The sequence below is a fragment of the Gracilinanus agilis genome, chromosome 1 (genome assembly GCF_016433145.1).
Source record: "Gracilinanus agilis isolate LMUSP501 chromosome 1, AgileGrace, whole genome shotgun sequence".
Lineage (NCBI taxonomy): Eukaryota > Metazoa > Chordata > Mammalia > Didelphimorphia > Didelphidae > Gracilinanus > Gracilinanus agilis.
The window spans coordinates 767,526,103-767,545,119 of NC_058130.1; the positions used below are offsets into that span (position 1 = coordinate 767,526,103).

The 19,017-nt window shown below is 54.6% G+C and overlaps 1 protein-coding gene across 1 annotated transcript in view; it reads right to left on the reverse strand.

The window, feature by feature from the left end:
* Positions 1 to 776: 776 nt before the first annotated feature.
* The window catches only part of MSI1 (musashi RNA binding protein 1), a 66,689-nt gene continuing 48,448 nt past the window's right edge, over positions 777 to 19,017 (reverse strand). The window contains exons 7-14 of the mRNA XM_044685450.1: positions 14,799 to 14,847; positions 13,075 to 13,157; positions 12,727 to 12,844; positions 9,944 to 10,024; positions 9,363 to 9,419; positions 2,455 to 2,523; positions 1,247 to 1,401; positions 777 to 818 (exon numbers count right to left, since the gene is read on the reverse strand). Coding sequence (XP_044541385.1) covers positions 777 to 818; positions 1,247 to 1,401; positions 2,455 to 2,523; positions 9,363 to 9,419; positions 9,944 to 10,024; positions 12,727 to 12,844; positions 13,075 to 13,157; positions 14,799 to 14,847 — 654 coding nt within the window. The remainder of the gene's footprint in view (positions 819 to 1,246; positions 1,402 to 2,454; positions 2,524 to 9,362; positions 9,420 to 9,943; positions 10,025 to 12,726; positions 12,845 to 13,074; positions 13,158 to 14,798; positions 14,848 to 19,017) is intronic.

The window sequence follows — 19,017 nt, forward strand, 5'->3', positions numbered from 1 at the left end:
GTTGAAAGGAGTGGGGAGGGGGCAGCTAGGTGGCTCAATGGATGGAGAGCCAGGCCTAGAAACCTGAGATCCCGGGTTCAAATCTGACCTCAGACATGTCCTAGCTGGGTGTCCCTGGGCAAATCACTTAGCCCCCATTGCCTAGCCCTTACCGCTCTTCTGCCTTGGATTGACTCTAAGATGGAAGGGAAGGGTTCTAATAAGTAAATAAAAAGGAGTGGGGGCATATTCTAGCCCAGCCCACTTCTTTTACAGAGAACATAACAAAAGCCCACACCAAGAAGGCCACTTGCTCAAGGTCACATAGAGCATAGCAAATAGAAAGCTAGAACTTCAGAGTCAGGAAGACCTGAGTTCAAATCCTGCCTCAGACATGGGCCAGCTGTGTGACTATGCCCATTCTCTGTCTCCGCCTTCTCTTCTGCAAATGAGCAGACTTGGATTTCGAGTTTCCTTCCAGCTCCAAGTCTATCATCTCATGATTAGAACCCACAACTTCTAGCATAAGACCAAAGGTCTTTCGCTCCCACTTTTGGCCCCCTCCTCCCTAAGCATCCTCTGAATCAATAGCTTCAGCATGGAGGAATAGAAGAAATCTGTGCCCTAAAGCATCTACACTACTCTCCACATCCCGGGGCCCCTGCCAATTTGGAGGTCCTCTGATTCCAAGCCTCCCTGCCTTCCCCCCTTCTTTTCCAAGCCTGCTTCCTTTGTCCTGACCCCCCCACCGTGTCCCTTCATGGGCTTCTTACCTCCTGCCTCCTTGGTCCCCTGACTCAGTGGTACCCATTGGTGAAAGCTGTTGCAATCAAGGGACCCTGCAAGGGAAGGAAGCCAAAATCCTGAATTCAGCAGACTGAGAAAGTTAGAGGAAGGACAGCTCAAGATGCCCTTCTCCCCATGACACGGCTTCATTCAGAAGATTCACTGCTTTTTTCTTTCTTTAGAAGGGGGCAGGAGAAATGCTTCCTTACTCTTTTTGGGGGGGGCTTTCTGGGACTTCCCAAAGACTCCCCTCCCACCCGCCGGGTGGAACCCTCCCTTATAACAAACATATAATTAAGCAAAAATAAATCCGCTCAATCAAGCAAAGATACTGCCCTCCCCAAGTCTTATTGGACTCCAGCCCCTTCTTTCACAACAGGGGATAAGGGTTCTCCTCTCTCCCTTCCATTCAAACGGGGTCCCGCTCTCTAGGGCCACCAAGAGCACTATGGGAAACCAGAGCCCAGGTCACACTACTCACCCCAAGGCTGTGGCCAAAGCCAGTGCTGGGGGCAGGGCTGGCGGCACTGATGTAACTGCTGACCCCGGAATCCTGGTTGGCCGCCCCATAGAGCTCGGCCATGGGGCCGGGGCTCGTGGTGCCCAGGAAGCCCCCTGTACGGCTTGGGGTCGAACCTGGAGGGGGAGCCAGCGCCCAGGGGTGAGATCCTGACAACCCAGAGAAAAGAGCCCAACAGACTAGCCCCTTCCCTGATACACCATGCCTGCCACCCCCGCCCATAGCCCCACTGCCCACTTCTCCCAGAGGAGATGCAGGCCCCAGTCCCAGCCTCCGTTCTTCCCAAGAGTGGGAAGGAAAACACCTCCCCGCCTGCCCAAGAGAGGACTGCATCTCTCTTCTTGTATCCCTGGCTCCATCCGTCCGTCGGTCCACTCATCCATCTCCCTCTATCCATTTGTCCGTCTGTCCACTCATCCATCCGTCCATCCATCCCTCCCTCTATCCATCTATCCATCCATTCATCTGTCCATCCATCTCTTCCTCCCTCCATCTATCCATCCATTCATCTGTCCATCTCTCCCTCCCTCCATCTATCCATCCATCCATCCACCTATCCATCCATCCCCTCCCTCCCTCCCTCTGTCCATCCATCCCACCATCCTTCCCTCCCTCTGTCCATCCATCCCTCCCTCTGTCCATCCATCCCTCCCTCTATCCATCCATCTATCTGTCCATCCATCTCTCCCTCCCTCTATCCATCCATCTGTCCATCCCTCCATCCTTCCCTCCCTCCATCCATCCATCCCTCTCTCCCTCTGTCCATCCATCCACCCACCCACCTATCCGTCCATCCCTCCATCTTTCCCTCTATCTATCCATCCATCCATCCGTCCATCCCTCCCTCTGTCCCTCCATCCCTCCCCCCTACCCCCTCCCTCCATCTGTCCATCCATCCTTCCACCCATCCACCTATCCATCCATCCCTCTCTTCCTCCCTCCCTCTATCCATCCATCCATCTGTCCATCTCTCCCTCTATCCATCCATCTACCTATCTGTCCATCCATCCATCTGTCCATGCCTCCCTCCCTCCAACTGTCTGTCTATCCCTCCCTCCATTCATCCAGTTGTCCATCCACCCCTCCTACCCTCCGTCCATCTGTCCATCTGTCCGTCCATCCATCCATCCATCTATCCATCCATCCCCTACATCCCATGGCAGTCTCACCTGTTCCTCGGACAACGGCGGCGGCGGCGGCAGCGGCGGCCATGGGCCCATAAGCAGTGAGCGGGATTGCTGAAAGAGAAGGGACAGGGACGGGTCTCTCAAGCTGCTCTTCTTCAACGAAAGGAGCGTCAGCCCTCCACAGCCCCTCGCCGGCAGGGTCTCGGGCAGCTGCCCAGGCCTGCCTGGGGCCAGAGTGGAAATGGAAGGAGCAGCCAGACGGTGGAGGGAAAGAGAATTCCCGGAGTTGTCCAGGGAGGTCTGGGGGTGCAGAGGGAGGCTGCATCTTTTACAGGTCCTGCCCAGACGGGAGCCAGCTGCAGGCTCACCTTAGCCCAGGGCCCGAGCTCGCTCTCCTTCCTCCATGGCCGCTCAGCAGGGCATGGACAGTCAGGAGGAGCTGAGCTCAAAGTCTGCCTCAGACACCCAGTCGCTGTGAGCTCCTGGACAAGTCACAGAACCACTGCCTGCCTCCATTTCCTTATCTGAACGATGGGGCTAATAAAAGAACCTGCCTCCCAGGATTGCATAAGGATCCACTGAGATCACTTTCTTATTTAAAACCCTCACTTTCTGGGTTAGTAACAACTCTAAGACAGAAGGGAAGGGCTAGGCGAATGGGGTTACGTGACTTGCCCAGGGTCACACAGCTAGCAAGTGTCTCAAGGCCAAATCTGAATCCGGGTCCTCCTGCCTCCGGGCCCCATCGGCTAACGTCTGTGACGTACTCTGCAGTGTCTGGCACGCGGGAGGAGCTCAATAAACGCTTGTTCTCTCGTCATTCCCGGGCGGCCCTGCGGCTTTTTGTGGGTTCAACCCATCTTCTTAACTGAGGACAGAATCTCAGAACTGGAAGGGACCTCAGAGGGCTTCGGGGAAGACCACAGGGCCCACAGACAAGAAAGCTGGATGTGGAGTCAGGACCCGAGTTCAAATCCCACCCCTGTGGGTGCCCTCTGGGACTCAGCTTCCTCATCCCTAACGTGAGGGGGTGTTGCTAGATTCTGGTTGACGACCCTCGCAGCTTTCGCACTGTGATCCCAGTCTGACCGCTACCCAAATGGGAAACGCCTGAACTTTCCCGTGTTCCCTGGAGCGCCTGGTGTGCAGAAGGTGTTCAGTGAGCAAAACGGAGGGCTGGTTTGAACCCACGATTCTAAATGGGCACCAGGGAAAGGGAAAGAAGCGTCTGTAGGGTACATACACCGGCTGGGTGCCAGCTACTCTACAATGTCCTCTCCTTTGACCCTGTACTGTTGGGCTCTGGGCCTTTAGGAGCCGGGTTCGAGTCCCCCCTCTGCTATTTACTACACGTGGGGCTGTGGGCGGGTCACTGAAGGCCTCTTCATCTGTAAAATGAAAGGGGGTTGTTGGAGCTCTTCCTCCCTCCCAGCTCGGACCCCTCCAGGAGCCCAGGAAGGCCACCTTTGGGGCTTTTGTCTGGGACTAAGCACGAGCGCCCTCTCCTGTCCGAGCCTGCCCACTGCAGCTTCTAACCACACTGAGGCGGACCAGACTGTGCGTCCCAGGGAAGCGCTCTGGGCCTCTGCCGGCCTCAACCCCATTTCTGATGAGAGCCGGCACGGCTACAGATGCTTATCCTCGCCCCCCCGCCCCCACCTCACCGGCGTCTCACGGCAACCTGGGAGGCAGCCATCACAAGTACCTCTTCTTAACCCCATTTTACAAATGAGGAAACTGAGGCAGAGTTTACAGGTGACTCACCCAGGATCCCACAGCTAGTGTCTACAGCAGGGGTCGGCAACCTTTTTGGCTGTGAGAGCCATAAACGCTACATTTTTTTTTTTAAACCCTCATCTTCTGTCTTGAAGTCAGTACTGTGTATTGGCTCCAAGGCAGAAGAGTGGTAAGGGCTAGGCTATGGGAGTTAAGTGACTTGCCCAGGGTCACACAGCTGGGAAGTATCTGAGGCCAGATTTGAACCCAGGACCTCCTGTCTCTAGGTCTGACTCTCAATCCACTGAGCTACCCAGCTGCCCCCTGCCACATTTTTTAAAATGTAATTTCGTGAGAGCCGTCCAGTGCTCACAGTGCTGCTCCTGTAACAGCGCCTGAAAAAAAATGGACTTTATGGCTCCTGCAGAAAGAGCCACATCTGGCCCTCAGAAGAGCCATACGTTGCCGACCCCTGATCTACAGCAAGATTTGACCTCAGGAGTCTCCCTGGGACCAGATCCAGGATTCCCTCCACTGGACCGCCTAAGCTGCCTTGATGGCCACCAAAGTCCCTAAAAGTGCCAGAGATAGATCTGAGTTCAGGTCTTCCTGTCTCTTTCTTCTCTGTTGCCTACAAACCCACCCACCTCTCCTCACCCTTAGAAATCCCTCAACTGGATCAGTCCGTGCCAGCTAGCTATCGACCAGATCCCTCCTCCCTTTCATGCCATCTAAGCCTGAATGTGGGTCTCCATTTCCTTTCTTCTAGTTTGGCCACTGGGCTAACTGTCCAACTGAAACTTGCCCTCTCCCAAGTCACTAATGATCTCCTAAAAAACAACACTTATCTTCAGTGTCCATTCAAAGAAGAGCGACGAGGGCTAGGCAATGAGGGTAAAGTGACTTGCCCAGGGTCACCCAGTTAGGAAGTATCTGAACCCAGGACTGCCCATCTCTAGGCCTCACTCTCCATCCACTGAGTTCCCCAGCTGCCCCTTTTCATCTACTGCCAAACCTAAAGACTTTCTCCAGACCTTCTTTTCCTGGATACTCTCCTCTGCGGTTTTTGTGATTCTCTTTTCTCCTGGGTTGGTTGGTTGGTTGGTTTTGTTCTTTTCCCCCATCCACTGACCCGCTGCTCCTTCTCAGGCTCCTTCCTTTTCCCCAGGTGTCCCCCAAGGCTCCTCCTTCTCTTCTCTCTCCAGAGAGGCTTCACGGGCTGATCTGATCGGCTTCCGTGGATTCAAGGATCAGATGGATGGACGTCTGTATTAACCTCCCGCCTCTTTCACACATCGCCAGCCGCCTCTGGAGCCTCTCGAGCAGGATATGCCAGAAGCTTATCAAACTCAGCGTGTCCAAAATTGAATTCATTCTCTTTCCTCAAAACTCTCCATTACTCTTAAAGGCACCCCCTTCCTCTAAGCCACCCAGGCCCATCAGCTCAGTGCTAACCTTGATTTCTCGGTCTCTGTTGCCCTGTACCTAATAATAATAAAATAAGAGTTAAGGTTTGCAAAGTATTTAAACATCTCATTTGTTTCTCACAATAGCCCTGGAACCTAGAGTGCTTTTAAAACTGTTTTTATGGATGTCGTTTAGTCGTTTTTCAGGCATGTCTGACTCTGACACCTTTGGGGGTCTTCTTGGCAAAGATACTAAAGTGGCAGGCCATTTCCTTCTCCAGCTCATTTTAAGATAAGGAAACTGAGGCCAAGAGGGTGAAGTGACTTGTCCAGGGTCACACAGCTAAGATACTAGAGTAGTGGGCCATTTCCTTCTCCAGCTCATTTTACAGATGAGAAAACTGAGGCCAACAGGGTGAAGAGACTTGCCCAGCGTCACAAAGGTAGTGTGTGTGTGTGTGTGTGTGTGTGTGTGTGTGTGTGTGTCTGAGGCTAGATTTGAACTCAGGTCTTGCTGACTCCAGGCCTGCTATTCTACCATCTGGGCCATCTTGCTGCTATAAATCCAATGCAGTGTTGTATCTTGTCGTTTCCACCTTCCCGTCTCTCCTCTATTTCGTTGCTTTGCCCATAGAGCCACCATCTTGGTTTAAGGCCAAATCATCTTTTACCTTGACTACTCAGTAGCCTTTTTTCTGGTCTCCCTGCCTCCAGGCTCTCCCCACTCCATTTTCATCCTCCGCTCAGCTGCCAAGGTGATTTTTTTTCAGGCCTAGTTCATACCCTTCCTCAAGGAGCTCCCATAGCGCCCTATTCTCTCCAGCTGAAGAGTAACTTCTGTTTGGCACTTCAAGTTCTTTCTAACGTGGCCTCTTCCACCTGTCCAGCTTTATCTTCTACCTCTCCTGCCATCCCCATCTTCTGGCCTACTTGAGGCTCCTTGACTAGGACACTCTCATCTCCCGCGTCCTTGCCTTCGTGCTCACTGGAATTCTGCCCCTCCTCACCTCGGCCTCTTGGCCTCCTCTGAGACTCCTCTCGAAGCTCGCCTCCTGTAGGGCTTCTGGAATCCCCCAGCTGCCTCCCCTCCCACTACCTTCTGTCTACTCCTCGAAGATCTCGCTTGCAGATGAGGATGTCTTCATGCTGTCTCCCTCGTTGCACTTCCAGCTCCTTGAGGGCAGGAGCCGTTGTCCTGCTTTTCTAATGTTTAACATGGTGCCTGGTATATTCATCCTTGTTTTTGGTTTTAGTTTTAAACCCATATCTTCTGTCTGAGGATCAGTACCAAGTAGGAGGTCCAACAGGCAGCTGGAGTTAAGTGACTTGCCCAGGGTCATCCAGCTAAGCAGCACCTGAGGCCAAATTTGAACCCAGGAACTCCCATCTCCAGGCCTGGCTCTCTATCCACTGTGCCATGCGGCTGCCCCGTGCCATCCTTTATCCTTTCAATAAACATCGATGAGCACCCAGTATGTGCCTGGCACACAGGCGGCGCCTTACCAAGGCCAATCAGCGCATGCTCTCGCCTCCGCCATGCTCTTCTGCAGCCCTCGCCCTCGTTCAGGTGTCCCTCCGTGCCTGCCCCTCTTACTGGGCCGCTTCTGGGCTTTTACGCATCCTTGGGTCTCCCTCTGGCCGATGATGGTCTTGGGGTTCCCCTGGTAGCTCGGAGGCGCTGAATACTCGCCGGCCGGTCCATGTCTTTGCCCCACTCTGAGGTCTCCCATGGCAGGCACCGCACCGCCCTGTCCCCAGGGACGCGTGGAGGAGACGCTCTGTTCCAGCCCTTCTTTGGAGCTCGCTCTCTGCCGCCCGCCCCTGTGGCGCTTTGGGCGGCCTCTCATGTGACTCCGGGATGGGCCTGAGAGCCGGCGGCTCCGTGAGCCAGGCTGGCAGCATTAAGAGACGGCTTTGGCGGCGGCGAGGAGGCGCGTGCCGAGGGCTCTCTGCCCACCTTCTTCCACATCCTGCGTGGGCCCAACTCACCGCCTCTCCCGAGGCGTCTGCCTGGCATTCCGGTGAACGGACTCACATTCCGGGGCCGTCTCCTTCGGCCGTGCTTTCCTGCACCAGAGTCTCTTGTGCACCAGCACGAGCTTCGCACGCTCACAGGCTTCTTGGCTCTATACAGTTAGTTCAGGCATGTCCAACCCTCTGTGACTCCAGATGGGGTTTTCTCGGTAGGGATCCTGAAGCCGTTGGCCATTCCCTTCTCCAGCTCATTTTACAGATGAGGCAACCAAGGTGAAGTGACTTGCCCAGGGTCATACAGTTAATATCTGAGGCCAGATTGGCACTCAGGAATGTGAATCTTCCCGACGCCAGATCCAGTGCCCTGTGGTGCCACCTCGCTGCCCTTAGGGAATCTTTATTTCATCTGGACACTGGTGAACCTCAGAGGTGACCATATTTGATTTATGCTTTGTTCAATAATAAATAAACTCCACAGTTGCATCTGTCCTAGAATCCTGCACGATTGGAGGAATCTGGCCTAAAGAGCACTTGGGAGGCTTCATTTCATGCTACTGAGTTAAATTCTCATTTAAAAAACAATACACCATCGACAGTGTGAGTAGCATATGGCCTTGTGGATTAAGAATCTGCCCCAAAAGGATGAAGGCCAGGCTCTGGTCCCCCCCAGCACCCCAACTGGCTGTGTGAGCCTGGGGAAATGGTTGAGCCTCAGAGGGTCTAAATCTCTAAGACTACAAATGGTACAGCTGTTGCTAATTTACATCGGAAGAGAATTTCCTACACTATTGAAAGCACATCACAAAAACAAATGCCAGGAGGATAGTTCCCTTCTACACCTTTCAATCATCTTGACAGATTTGGGCTGTGGAAGGAAATCATCTGTGAGCACTTGTCTCTGTCTCAGGTTTTCATCAAGGAGGCCTGCTACGTGGGTGCATAGACCGAGGTTTGTCTTCTCCAGGATTCTTTTTGGGTGGGTAGTTTTTTGGGAGAGGGAGCGCGTGATTTCTTTGGGAACCCGTCTAAACAGCCATTGGCTTAGAAGACTCCCTTGAAACAACGACGGCCCCTTTTGGTAAACTACCATCATGCCTTGCCAGTGAAGCCCAAAGACCACCACAGTCATTACTCCACTTCCCCATGGGCGGTCCACGGCCAATCCCAAGCCAAGAGTCGGGTTGTGATTCTGGCAAAGGGAAGATGCTGTTCCCTCGGTGCCCTCTGACTCCCCGTCCCTCCCCGTCATTCGTTCTCTCCTTCCCCCTCACCATTCGTTTTTTAGGATGTGATCTGCTCAAAGATGCCCAGACCACCCCCAGAGCCTGGAGGAATCCAGCTGTGGAAGAAACAGCTCATCTCAAAGCAGCAGCCGCACGCACAAGCGTCATCCAGGGCCAGGTTTGGGGTCTGCAGTGTCGTGGGGTATCGGGAGAGGCACAGACTAAGCAGGGAGGTCACCGGCATTCTGCCCGGCCCTGGACACACACACACACACACTCTCACCCCTTCCTGGCTCTCCTTTCCTCCCCGATCTCTAGGCTAGGGACAAAGGCCCAGGCGAGCTCCCATGACCAGCCGTCCCCGGGAGAGCCTGACCTAACCCTACGGCGTCAGGATCGGCTTAGAGCAAGGACAGTTTTTCCTTGGGGAAGTTGGTCACCGCCCCAGGCTGTCCCCCTCCTGGGCATCGCCTGGTAGAGTGGGGGGGTGAGAGGGTGGGAGGGGAGGGGACTGTGGTCAAGCGGACGGGGCAGAGTGACCATGTCCGGTCTCCCTGCCCCTCGGATGGTCCCTGGGTCCCTTCTTTCTCCCCATCCAGTCTGTGAGGTGTAGGAAATCCAAGGGACTGACCTGTGAGCTCAGGGAGGACGGGGGCGCTCGGGAGAGGGGTCCGCTCTACACGGAATTCTAAAAGGAAATGCACAAAACAGCTTAGGAAGGTGGGGCAGCCCGGGGGGCAGGGCCCAGCAGAGACACACTCACAGCAGCAAGACCAGTCCATGCACAGTGTCCAGAAGCCTAGGCAGGGGAGGGGGGCTGCCCCGAAGGAAAGAGACCGAGAGAGCCGCTGCCTGCCCCCAGGACACAGGAGGGAGTTCAGCGCCCCAGACCGAGGGGAGGGACAACTGATGGCCCCCATCTTGGGACCAGAGACCAGGGGGAGCTCCCACATGTACAAGCTGGTCCTGAGAAATGTTTCCAGCTCTGGGGAGGGGACAACCCTGAGAACCTTAGATGGGGAGGCCAGGGCACCATGCGGGGGCATCCCCACCCCAGGGACCCTCTTCCTCAGCCGGAAGGTAGGGTGCCCTTCCTTTGCATCCCCGAGCCATGCACCCCCGGTCATCCTGCCCTCAGGGAGGGGGAGGCAGCCGCCTGAGCAGGGGCGCGGGGGCATGCTGGCACAGGGCAGCGAGGCCCGTGGCACTTACCGGGAAACTGGTAGGTATAGCCGGGCGCGATGCCTGTGTAACTCCGGCTGGCGTAGGTTGCTGCTTGGAAGCCTGGATAACCTGTGGGTAAATGAGGTCGGCTCACACCCTGCAGAGCCCATTGGTGGATCTGAGCTGTCCGAGCCGGGCCCAGGGCCGGACACGGGGGCGCATAGGAGGCTGAGGCTGCCCGGCTGGTCCAGGACCGGACACGGGGGACACAGGGGGCCGAGGCTGCCTGGCCAGCCCAGGACTGGTTGTGGGGGACACAGGGGGCCGAGGCTGCCTGGCCGGGCCATAGAATCCCAATGGCTAGCGCTGTCTGATCTTGGGGAAAGAAGACAGACCACATCCTTACTCCAGCTAACATTAACCATAAGAAGTTTTCTTTCTTTCTTTTTTTTAAACCCTCGCTTTGCGTCTTAGTGACAACTCTGAGACAGAAGGGCCAGGGTTAGGCAATGGGGCTAAGTGACTTGCCCAGGGCCACCCAGTTAGGAAGTGCCTGAGGCCACAATGGAAAAAGGGCCTCCAGACTCCAGGCCTGGTGCTCTAACCACTGGGCTATCTAGAAGTTTTCTTTTTGCTGCTTCTTCCTGTCACTCTTGGTTCTGCTCTCTCAGTCAAACCTGAAAAGCCTGATCTTCCTTCTACTGGAAGCCCTCCTGACGCTCACTGACTTGGATGTCAAAGGAAGCTCTCCTTCCTCGGTTCCTTCAGCCCATCGTCCTGCAGAGCGGCCAGCCTGGGGCCCAGCATCTTTCCTGAGGTCTGCAGGGGAACCTGGCCTGGAGAAGGGAAGCTTCTTGGCCCTCTTTGAGCTGGGAGTTCACTGGCTTCTGGGTTTCCACCCAGCAAATCCCCTCTAAAACAAACTGCTAAAGGGAAGCAGAGCTCCCACGACCATCATCGGGATGATGGCCGCCATTGACTTGGCGCCTCCTGTTCCCGCCACCCCAGGGAGGCCCTTAAGGAAGGACGAGGGGTGGCTTCTGGGGTTTCTATCTCAGTTTTATGAATGAGGAAGCTTGAAAAGAGGCCAAAGGCCTGGCTCTGGCTCATCCAGCTGGTGGTAATAATAATGATAATATAAGAGACAAATTGATGGTGCTTAAACGTAAATGCTTTCTGAACATTCTCTGTCTCCCAAGACCAAAGATTTCATGGTGGAAAGGTCCTGAGATGTCACCTAGTCCAGCACCACAACTAAGAAATGGATCCAACTGTCAGATCTGTGTCTAGGTGACCTTGGACAAGTCATTTAAGCTCTGTTTGTCTAATCCTGGAGAAGGAAATGGCAAATCACTCCAGGATCTTTATCCAGCCAACCTCATGGAAGGGCAGCTCAGGACCCAATGGATAGAGAGCCAGGCCTACAGATGGGGAGGTCCTGGGTTCAAGTCTAATCTCAGATACTTTCTAGCTGTGTGACCCTGGGCAAATCACTTAACTCTGCCCCAAAAGAGAGGGGGTGGGAAGAGGATGGGCAGGCCACAGAAGAGCCCTGGGAACATCTACGCAAGGCAGAACCTTTCCCCGAGCTCTGAGTTTCCAGGATGGACCTTCTAGAGAATGACCGCCGTCTTCACCTATCTCGAGGGTGACAGGTATTGCCTGACCCAAGAAAGGGGAGCCTGAGGCGTGGCTAAGTCACCCGTGGGGTAGCAATGGTGCTCTGCCACAAAGGTGTTTTTCTTTTTTAAGTGTTTGGGCAAATCTTTTAGGAGAGGCAACATGGTACAACAGAAAGAGCGTTGCATCGGGAATCAGAGGCCCTGGTGAAGATCCTCGATTACTTCGGTCCATCCCGGAACTTCCTTTACTTTCCTGTCTATAAAATGGGAGCGTCACACTAGATGGCCTGGAAGTCTCTTCCAGCTGCAGATCTACGACCTTTCTATGGGTAGCTGGATGGCACGTGGCTAGAGTGCAAGGCCTACAGTGGGGAGGACCCACGTTCAAATCCTGCCTCAGACACTTATTAGCTGGGCAGCCCCGGGCAAGTCACTTCACCCTCTTTGCCTCAGTGTCCTCATTTGTCAAATGAGCCGGAGAAGGAAATGGCAGACTAGCTGTGTGACCCCGGGCAGTCGTCTCACCCTGTCTGCCTCAGTTTCCTTATCTGTCAAATGAGCTGGAGAAAGAAAGGACCAACCACTCCAGCCTGAATGACCAGCACCTCATCTCAGAGGATTCCCGGATGGGTCCCAACCTCCCTGGGAGGCCGAGCTCCCACATCTTCTGATGCTTTAAGCCTTCGGGACTCTTCCTGGATTATTGGCTCCATTTTAAAGATGAGAGAACCAGGGCCCAGGCTCTAGCGTTCTCCTCCGGTGCCAGGGCCCCACCAGGAGGGGCCTGTATCCCCCTGGCACAGAGTGGGTCAGACGCGGGGCCTGGCGCATGGCGGGCACGGACCCAGGAGAGGAGCCGGGATGCCCTCCCTGGCTAGGCCTCACGGTTCAGAGGGAGCAGGTGGCCCGGGCCGCAGCGCCCCGGATGGCCAGCAGAGGGCAGCGCCGCGCCTGCTCTTTCCCTGCCGCACGCGAGGCCACAGAAGGCAGCCCACAGGCCAGCCCTGGCCGCCCCCGGGAAAAGGAAGTGGCCCGGCCTGGCTAGCCGGGAAACCGGGCTTCTAGTTCCAGCTGTCACTTCCCGGGTGACCGGAGGCACGTCACGTGCCGTCTCTGGGCCTCGGGCCGCGGCGGCTCTCCCGACATCCCGGCGGTCGGTCAGGAAGGGCCTGGGGGGGGGGGGGAGGGAAGGGCGGCGCCTCCACTTACCCAGCATGCCGATGCCCAGCATGAACGCGTCCATCCCGTAGGGCATGACTCGGGACCTCCCCCGGGCAGAGCCCGTGGGCGACATCACCTCCTTTGGCTGGGCTTTCTTACATTCTACCTGCAAGGAGAAGCTCCGGCTCAGCGCCCCCTTCCCCGCGCCATCGGGGCAGCCCCAGGTCTCAGGGCCCCTCCTCCGGCGGCTGGCGCAGCTCTTCCCTGTCCCGTGATCCACGGCCCGCCCCGTCCGCCCGCCCTCGGAGGCGTCGGAGCCCGGAAGGCTCGTCGCCTGGCCTCGGTTTCCCCTTTTCCTCCGAAGCACAGATGGCGGCGCCTCCCGCCCCGACTTACCATCTTATTATTGATCTCGTGGAAGTGAATCTCGCAGACCTTCTCCACGATGTCCTCACTCTCAAACGTGACGAACCCGAACCCTGGGAGGGGAAGAAGAGACCCCGGCCCAGGGAGCCGGGCAGAGGTGAGCCCCAGCCCTCAGGGAGGGCGGACGTGAGCCGAGGGGATGAAAAACGGGGATTAAGCACTGCTGACGCCGAACCCTTCTTTTCCTTCTTAAAAGTTTTATCAATCCTTCCCTTCTACCCATTCTAAGACAGAAGAGCAGTAAAGATTAGGCAACTGGGCTTAAGTGACTTGCCCAGGGTCACTGAGTCGACACGTGTCTGAGGCTGGATTTGAATCCAGGACCTCTGTCCCAACTTCGGGCCTGATTCTCTGTCTACTGAGCCCCCAGCTGCCCCCTGTCCTCTGGTTTTCCCCCTCTCAGTTATCTCGGAATTAGAAATGGGCCTTAGAGGCCATCTAGACCCAGCACAGTTAGGAGGGATCCCCTCATAAGGACCTCAGTGTTCATCCTGGGGTTAAAAATCTCCATTTTCTGCAAGCTTTTCTGTCCCCTCCCTGAATAAAAGTTACCACCACCACACTGTCTCCCCCATTAGAGTGTAAGACCCTCCCGGGCTGGGCCTTTCCCCTCTTTGCTTCGTTTCCTAAGGGGACCCCAATTAAAAAAAAATAAACCAGGGGGCAGCTGGGTAACTCAGTGGATTGAGAGCCAGGCCTAGAGACAGGAGGTCCTGGGTTCAAATTTGACCTCAGACACTTCCCAGCTGTGTGACCCTGGGCAAGTCACTTAACCCCCATTGCCCACCCTTACCACTCTTCTGCCTTGGAGCCAATACACAGTATTGACTCCAAAACGGAAGGCGAGAGTTTAAAAAATAAATAAACCTTATTCTTTGTATCAATTCCAAGAGAGAAGGGCCATAAGGGCTAGACAACTGAGGTTAAGTGACTCTCCCAAGGTCTCAGAGCTAGGAAGTATCTGAAGCCAGATTTGAACCCAAAATCTTCTGTCTCCAGGCCTGGCTCTCTATTCACTGCGGGAGGTACCGAGTTGCCCCTTGTGACGGCCAGCATATATGAAGGGATTATATAAATGTTTGTTGACTGACTGAAGACCCCCAGGGATGGGGAACTCACTACCTATCAAAGTAGTCCGTCCATTTCTATTTTAGGTTGAGCTCAGAAAATACTTATCCTGCTCTGTTTGCTCCCCCCCCTTCCCTGGAGTCTGGCCGCCTCCAGCCCGCCTGGGCACTTCCCTGAAGCTCCTTCCTCAAGGGGCTGATGGTAGTCCTGAGAAGGCACCGTCCCTAAGAGGGCTCCCAGGCAGTACCGGGGCAAACCCAGCTGGGAAGTCACTGGATGGGAGGAAGGCGTCGCCTCCCCGGCTGTGGAGTCAGTCTGTCCCTGGGTCTGCCTGTCCCAGGGCTCAGATTACCAGGACAAGGTAAGGCCCCCGCAGCCTCCACAGGCTGGAGCCACCGCTGGGGAGCGAGGCGGGGCCCGTCCCCCTCTGCTATCTGCAACTGCCCCAAAGTTCTAGCACAGGAAACCGGCCGGACAAAAGCCCTCTGTGCTGCCAGGCACCAGGGAGAGCCGGGATCCTGAGGCTAGGATGTCAGCAGGAGACATGAAAGGCAGCTGTGACCTGGAGGCCCCGCCATGGCCAGGGGCCCCTGACCCAGGCCGGAGGGGGAAGGGGCACGGCTTACCTCGGTGGCGATTGGTGGTTTTGTCAAACATTAGCATGGCATCATCCACCTGGAAGACACATGAGCCCTTGAATCCAGCCCCCCCTTCCCATCACCACGCCTCCCACCCCACCACCCGGCCCAGGGGGACAGGCCAGAGTGGGCGACAGACAGACACACAGACTCACAGGCACGCACTGCCTCTGTTTTGGTCTCCCTCCTTCCCTCCCTCCCATTCTCTCACTGTCTCATTCTGTCTCTCTATCTATCTCTCTGTCTCCTCTCCCTCCCATTCTCATTTTGTCTCTGTCTCTTCTCCCTCTCTTTCTCTCCCTCCCATTCTCCCTCTGTCTGTCTGATTCTCTCTCTCATCCTTTCTCTGTCAGTCTCTGTCTACCTCATTCTTTGTGTCTCTGTTTCTCTCTCCCTCTCCTTCTCTGGCTCTGTCTCAAGCTCATTTCTCTCCTTCATCACCGGGGACCCATTCGACCCACTGGCCAGAGATGCTGAGGACCACTGAAAGCCCCAGCCAGAGAGGGGCCCCTGGGAGCAGAGGAGGGGGGAGACAGAGCCTCAGCTTTTGTAGCCAGAGCTGGCAGCCCACTCCAGCTGACTCTCTCATAGCAGGATCTTTCCTCTAATTGAGGTTTCCTCTTTGCTAGAGGCAGTAATTAGGGCAACTCCAGTGCAGGGATGAGGCTTCTGCCTCCCACTGAATGGGGGGAGGGGGGACAGGTGGGGGAAGGGAAATGTCCCTGCTATCCAGCCCAGCCCAGGCTTCCATCAACAGCACACACTTCCCCGGCCTCCCCAAGTCACCCCAAAGCCAAAGTTCAGAAGCCAGGATCTGTGGGAAAAACTATGTTGAGAACCACCTCAGAAGAGTTGGTTTCCTCTGGAATCCGGGGATTTTATTTTATGCGTTTAAAAATCTGAGGAGGGATCCCCAGATTTCACCATACTGAAAAATGGAAGCACATGACATTCATAAAATGTTTACAGTCTCTGCCCCGAGACAGCACCTTCTACAACAGGGGCCATTTGCTCTGGCAGCCACAGGCCTTCTCCTTCATTCTCAAGCCCCAGCTGGCTCCCCTCCCCGCCACTTTAGGGTCTCTTGTTTCCTTGATGTCAAACCCCATCCAGGGATGAAGCTAAGTTTGGAGTCACCCCAGGAAAGCCTGAGAAATGCTGTGACCCTTCCCCATCTCCTCTTCCTTCACAAGGGGGTCTGTCCAGAACCCTCCCACATGCCCAGTTCTTTTTCTCAAGGATCCTGTTGTTTTTCCACACAAGTATTTCCCCCTCCCCTCACATACATATATATTCACACACCCAAGTTCTGAAATGACGGGGGATTCCATAAAGACTACCCAGCCTTAGTTACCAGACATTTAGTCAGTCAATCACTTCTTCCATCCATCCGTCTTTCCTTCTGACCATCCATCTGTCTTTCCTTCCTCCCCCTCTCTCAATCTCTTTCTCCCTTCCATCCATCCTTCTGTCTGTCCATCCATCCATCCTTCCATCTGTCCACCTGAGCATCCATTCATCTGTCTTTCCTTCCTTCCTCCCACCAAATCTTTCTCCCTTCTTTCCTTCCTTCCATTCATCCATCCATCCTTCTGTCTGTCCATCCATCTGTCTTCTTCACTCCCTCCCTCCCTCTCAGTCTTTCTCCTTTCCTTCCATCCATCCTTCCTTCCATCCACCTGACCATCCATCCATCCGTCTTTCCTTCCTCCCTTCCTCTCAATCTCTTTCTCCCTTCCTTCCATCTATCCTTCCATCTGTCCATCCAACCTTCCTTCCGTCTGTCCATCCATCCATCTGTTTCCCCCTTATCACTCTCTTTCTTTCCTTCCTTCCATTCATCCTTTCATCTGTCTGTCCATGCGTCCTTCCTTCCATCTGTCCATCCATCTTTCCATCTGACCATCTATCCATCTTTCCTTCCTTCCATCTGTCCATCCATCTAGCTTTCCTTCCTTCCTTCCTCTCAATCTCTCTCTTCCTTCCATCCATCCACCTGTCCATCCATCTGTCTTTCCTTCCATCCATCCACATTTATGAAGCCTGGCACTGTGCTACCAATAAAAAGGCATGATGAAACTTCCCATCTGGCCCCTGAGACTTCCTTCCAAAGGAACTTCCAAGTACTCCCCCCAAATTCACCAAACACCAACACGGGACCTACTCCCTAGAGGAATGCAGCAACAGCCCAAAGCTGTCAATACAGATATACTGGGTGGGCTCTGTCCTCCACCAGGCCACTATCTTGTGGCCTGATCTCAAACCAGCCCTGGAATCAGGCCTAAGATTGGAACAAGAATTAATCTGAAAAGCTGAGAGGGTCTTTAGGGTGACCTCATCCGATCCCCTCTGTACTACAGAAAAAGCAACTGAGGCCCAGAGACTTATCTAAGATCATCTGTTCAATTTGTGGCAAAAATTCAGGTTTCCAGCCTTTCTCCAACACCTCCCCCAGCAAAATCCCCCCAAAACAACTCAGTGCTCTCAAAGGTTTGGTGCTTACTAGAGTCTTTGCCTAACAAAATAGAAATTGCAGAATTTTTTAACTGGAAAAGACCTAAATCATATAGCCCAACTGTGCCCATTTTTACAGGTGAGGAAAGTGGGGCACAGTGCTGGTAGGGGATAGAACCAGGCCTCCAATCCCAAACTGGCTCCCTTGGACCAAAGGGGGCTCCTGATTAGGCCTTGGTTGGATTAGACCGCTTCTGAAGTTATTTCCAAACAGAGAAGTTAGCCGATTTTATTTCTCCAGTAATCAACACTACTACTGTTTGTTTTTTTTCTCTCTTAACAAAACAACTCAGCAAATATTTATTTACAGGAGCAGCTAGGTGGCTCAGTGGATAGAGACAGGAGGGTCCTGGATTCAAATGAGGTCTCAGACACTGCCTAGCTGTGTGACTGTGGGCAAGTCATTTAACCCCCTTGCCTAGCCCTTACTGCTCTTCTGTCTTGGAGCCCATACTCAGTATCAATTCTGAGACAGAAGATTTAAAACTAAAACATTGTAAACCCGTTTTCCATAATTACTATGGCCAAGAAGACCCTGTCAGGCTCAAGGTTGGGGAGCTCACAGTAGCTACCACCTGGGCTCTGATCTCAAGGACGTTACCTCTAATTTGGGGAAAGCCAGACAGAAATAAAGGCTGGAGGAAAAGCTGAGAGTCTAACCCTCTCTGTAATTCAGTGAACTTTTAAGAACACAGTGAGCCGGGTACTAGGAGCTGAGCATGGGATGACCAATAAAATGGCCCCTAGCCACAAGGAACTTCCATTTTGTTGATGAGGGATTTGAGACCTTTGGGAGTAGAAATGACTTGCCCATTTGCCCCCCAAATCTAGAGGTATTTCCACTTCTCAGTATCCCACCACTTGGCACAAACAACCTTGACTCTCCCTTGGCCCCATCTTCTGAGCTCAATAATGAAGAGCCTGCCTTCTCACCCGGCTTCTGCTACCACCTGTACCACTGGGCCAAGTGGCTCCCCCTTCTGCCTTGGGAAGGCCACGGGCCTGGCTTTGGCATTTTTACCCTTGTTATCTTGGGCGAGTCACCACTCTGGGCCTCCTCCATAAATGAGGGGTTTGAAGGGGAATCTGGAAAGCTCTGACTTCTCTGGGTCGGCTCTCCTGCCTGGGTTTTCTCCCCCTCTAAAATGAAAGGGCTGGCGGAGGAGTTCTGAACTCCCCTCCAGCTCCAAATCTAGGATGTCCCCGTTTCCTCCCCAGTAAGCAGTAAGCAGAGCCGCTTGGAAGGGATGATCTCTAAATTTCACTCTGGTTCTTCATCTCCGATCCCTCCCGGGCCTCAGTTTCTTCCTCTGTCAGATGGGAGGCAGAGCTCCCTTCTAGCACCCAAAGGATGATCATTCCTTTTCCCAAGCGTGGCAGGGGCAGGCCAGGATCCCACCCAGCCCCAGTCCTGGGAGGGGGGAAGGCATGAAGGGAGGTTGGGGGGCGGCGTTCAGGAGAAGTAGCCAGGTCAGTCGAGTGGCCTGGGGCCCAGGTCGAATTCCAAAGCCTCCCCGGCCCCTGCTCCCCCCCCCCTTTCCCCAGTCCCCTCCCTCCCTCCCAGCAGGCCAGGCGAGGGGAGGCCAGCGGGGGCTTCCAATGGGCTTCCAAGGCAGTGTCCTTAATAGGCTTTGGTCTCCATGGGAACCAGGGGGCAGGAGGGGGAGGGGAGGGGAGGCTGGTGCGCGCCGGC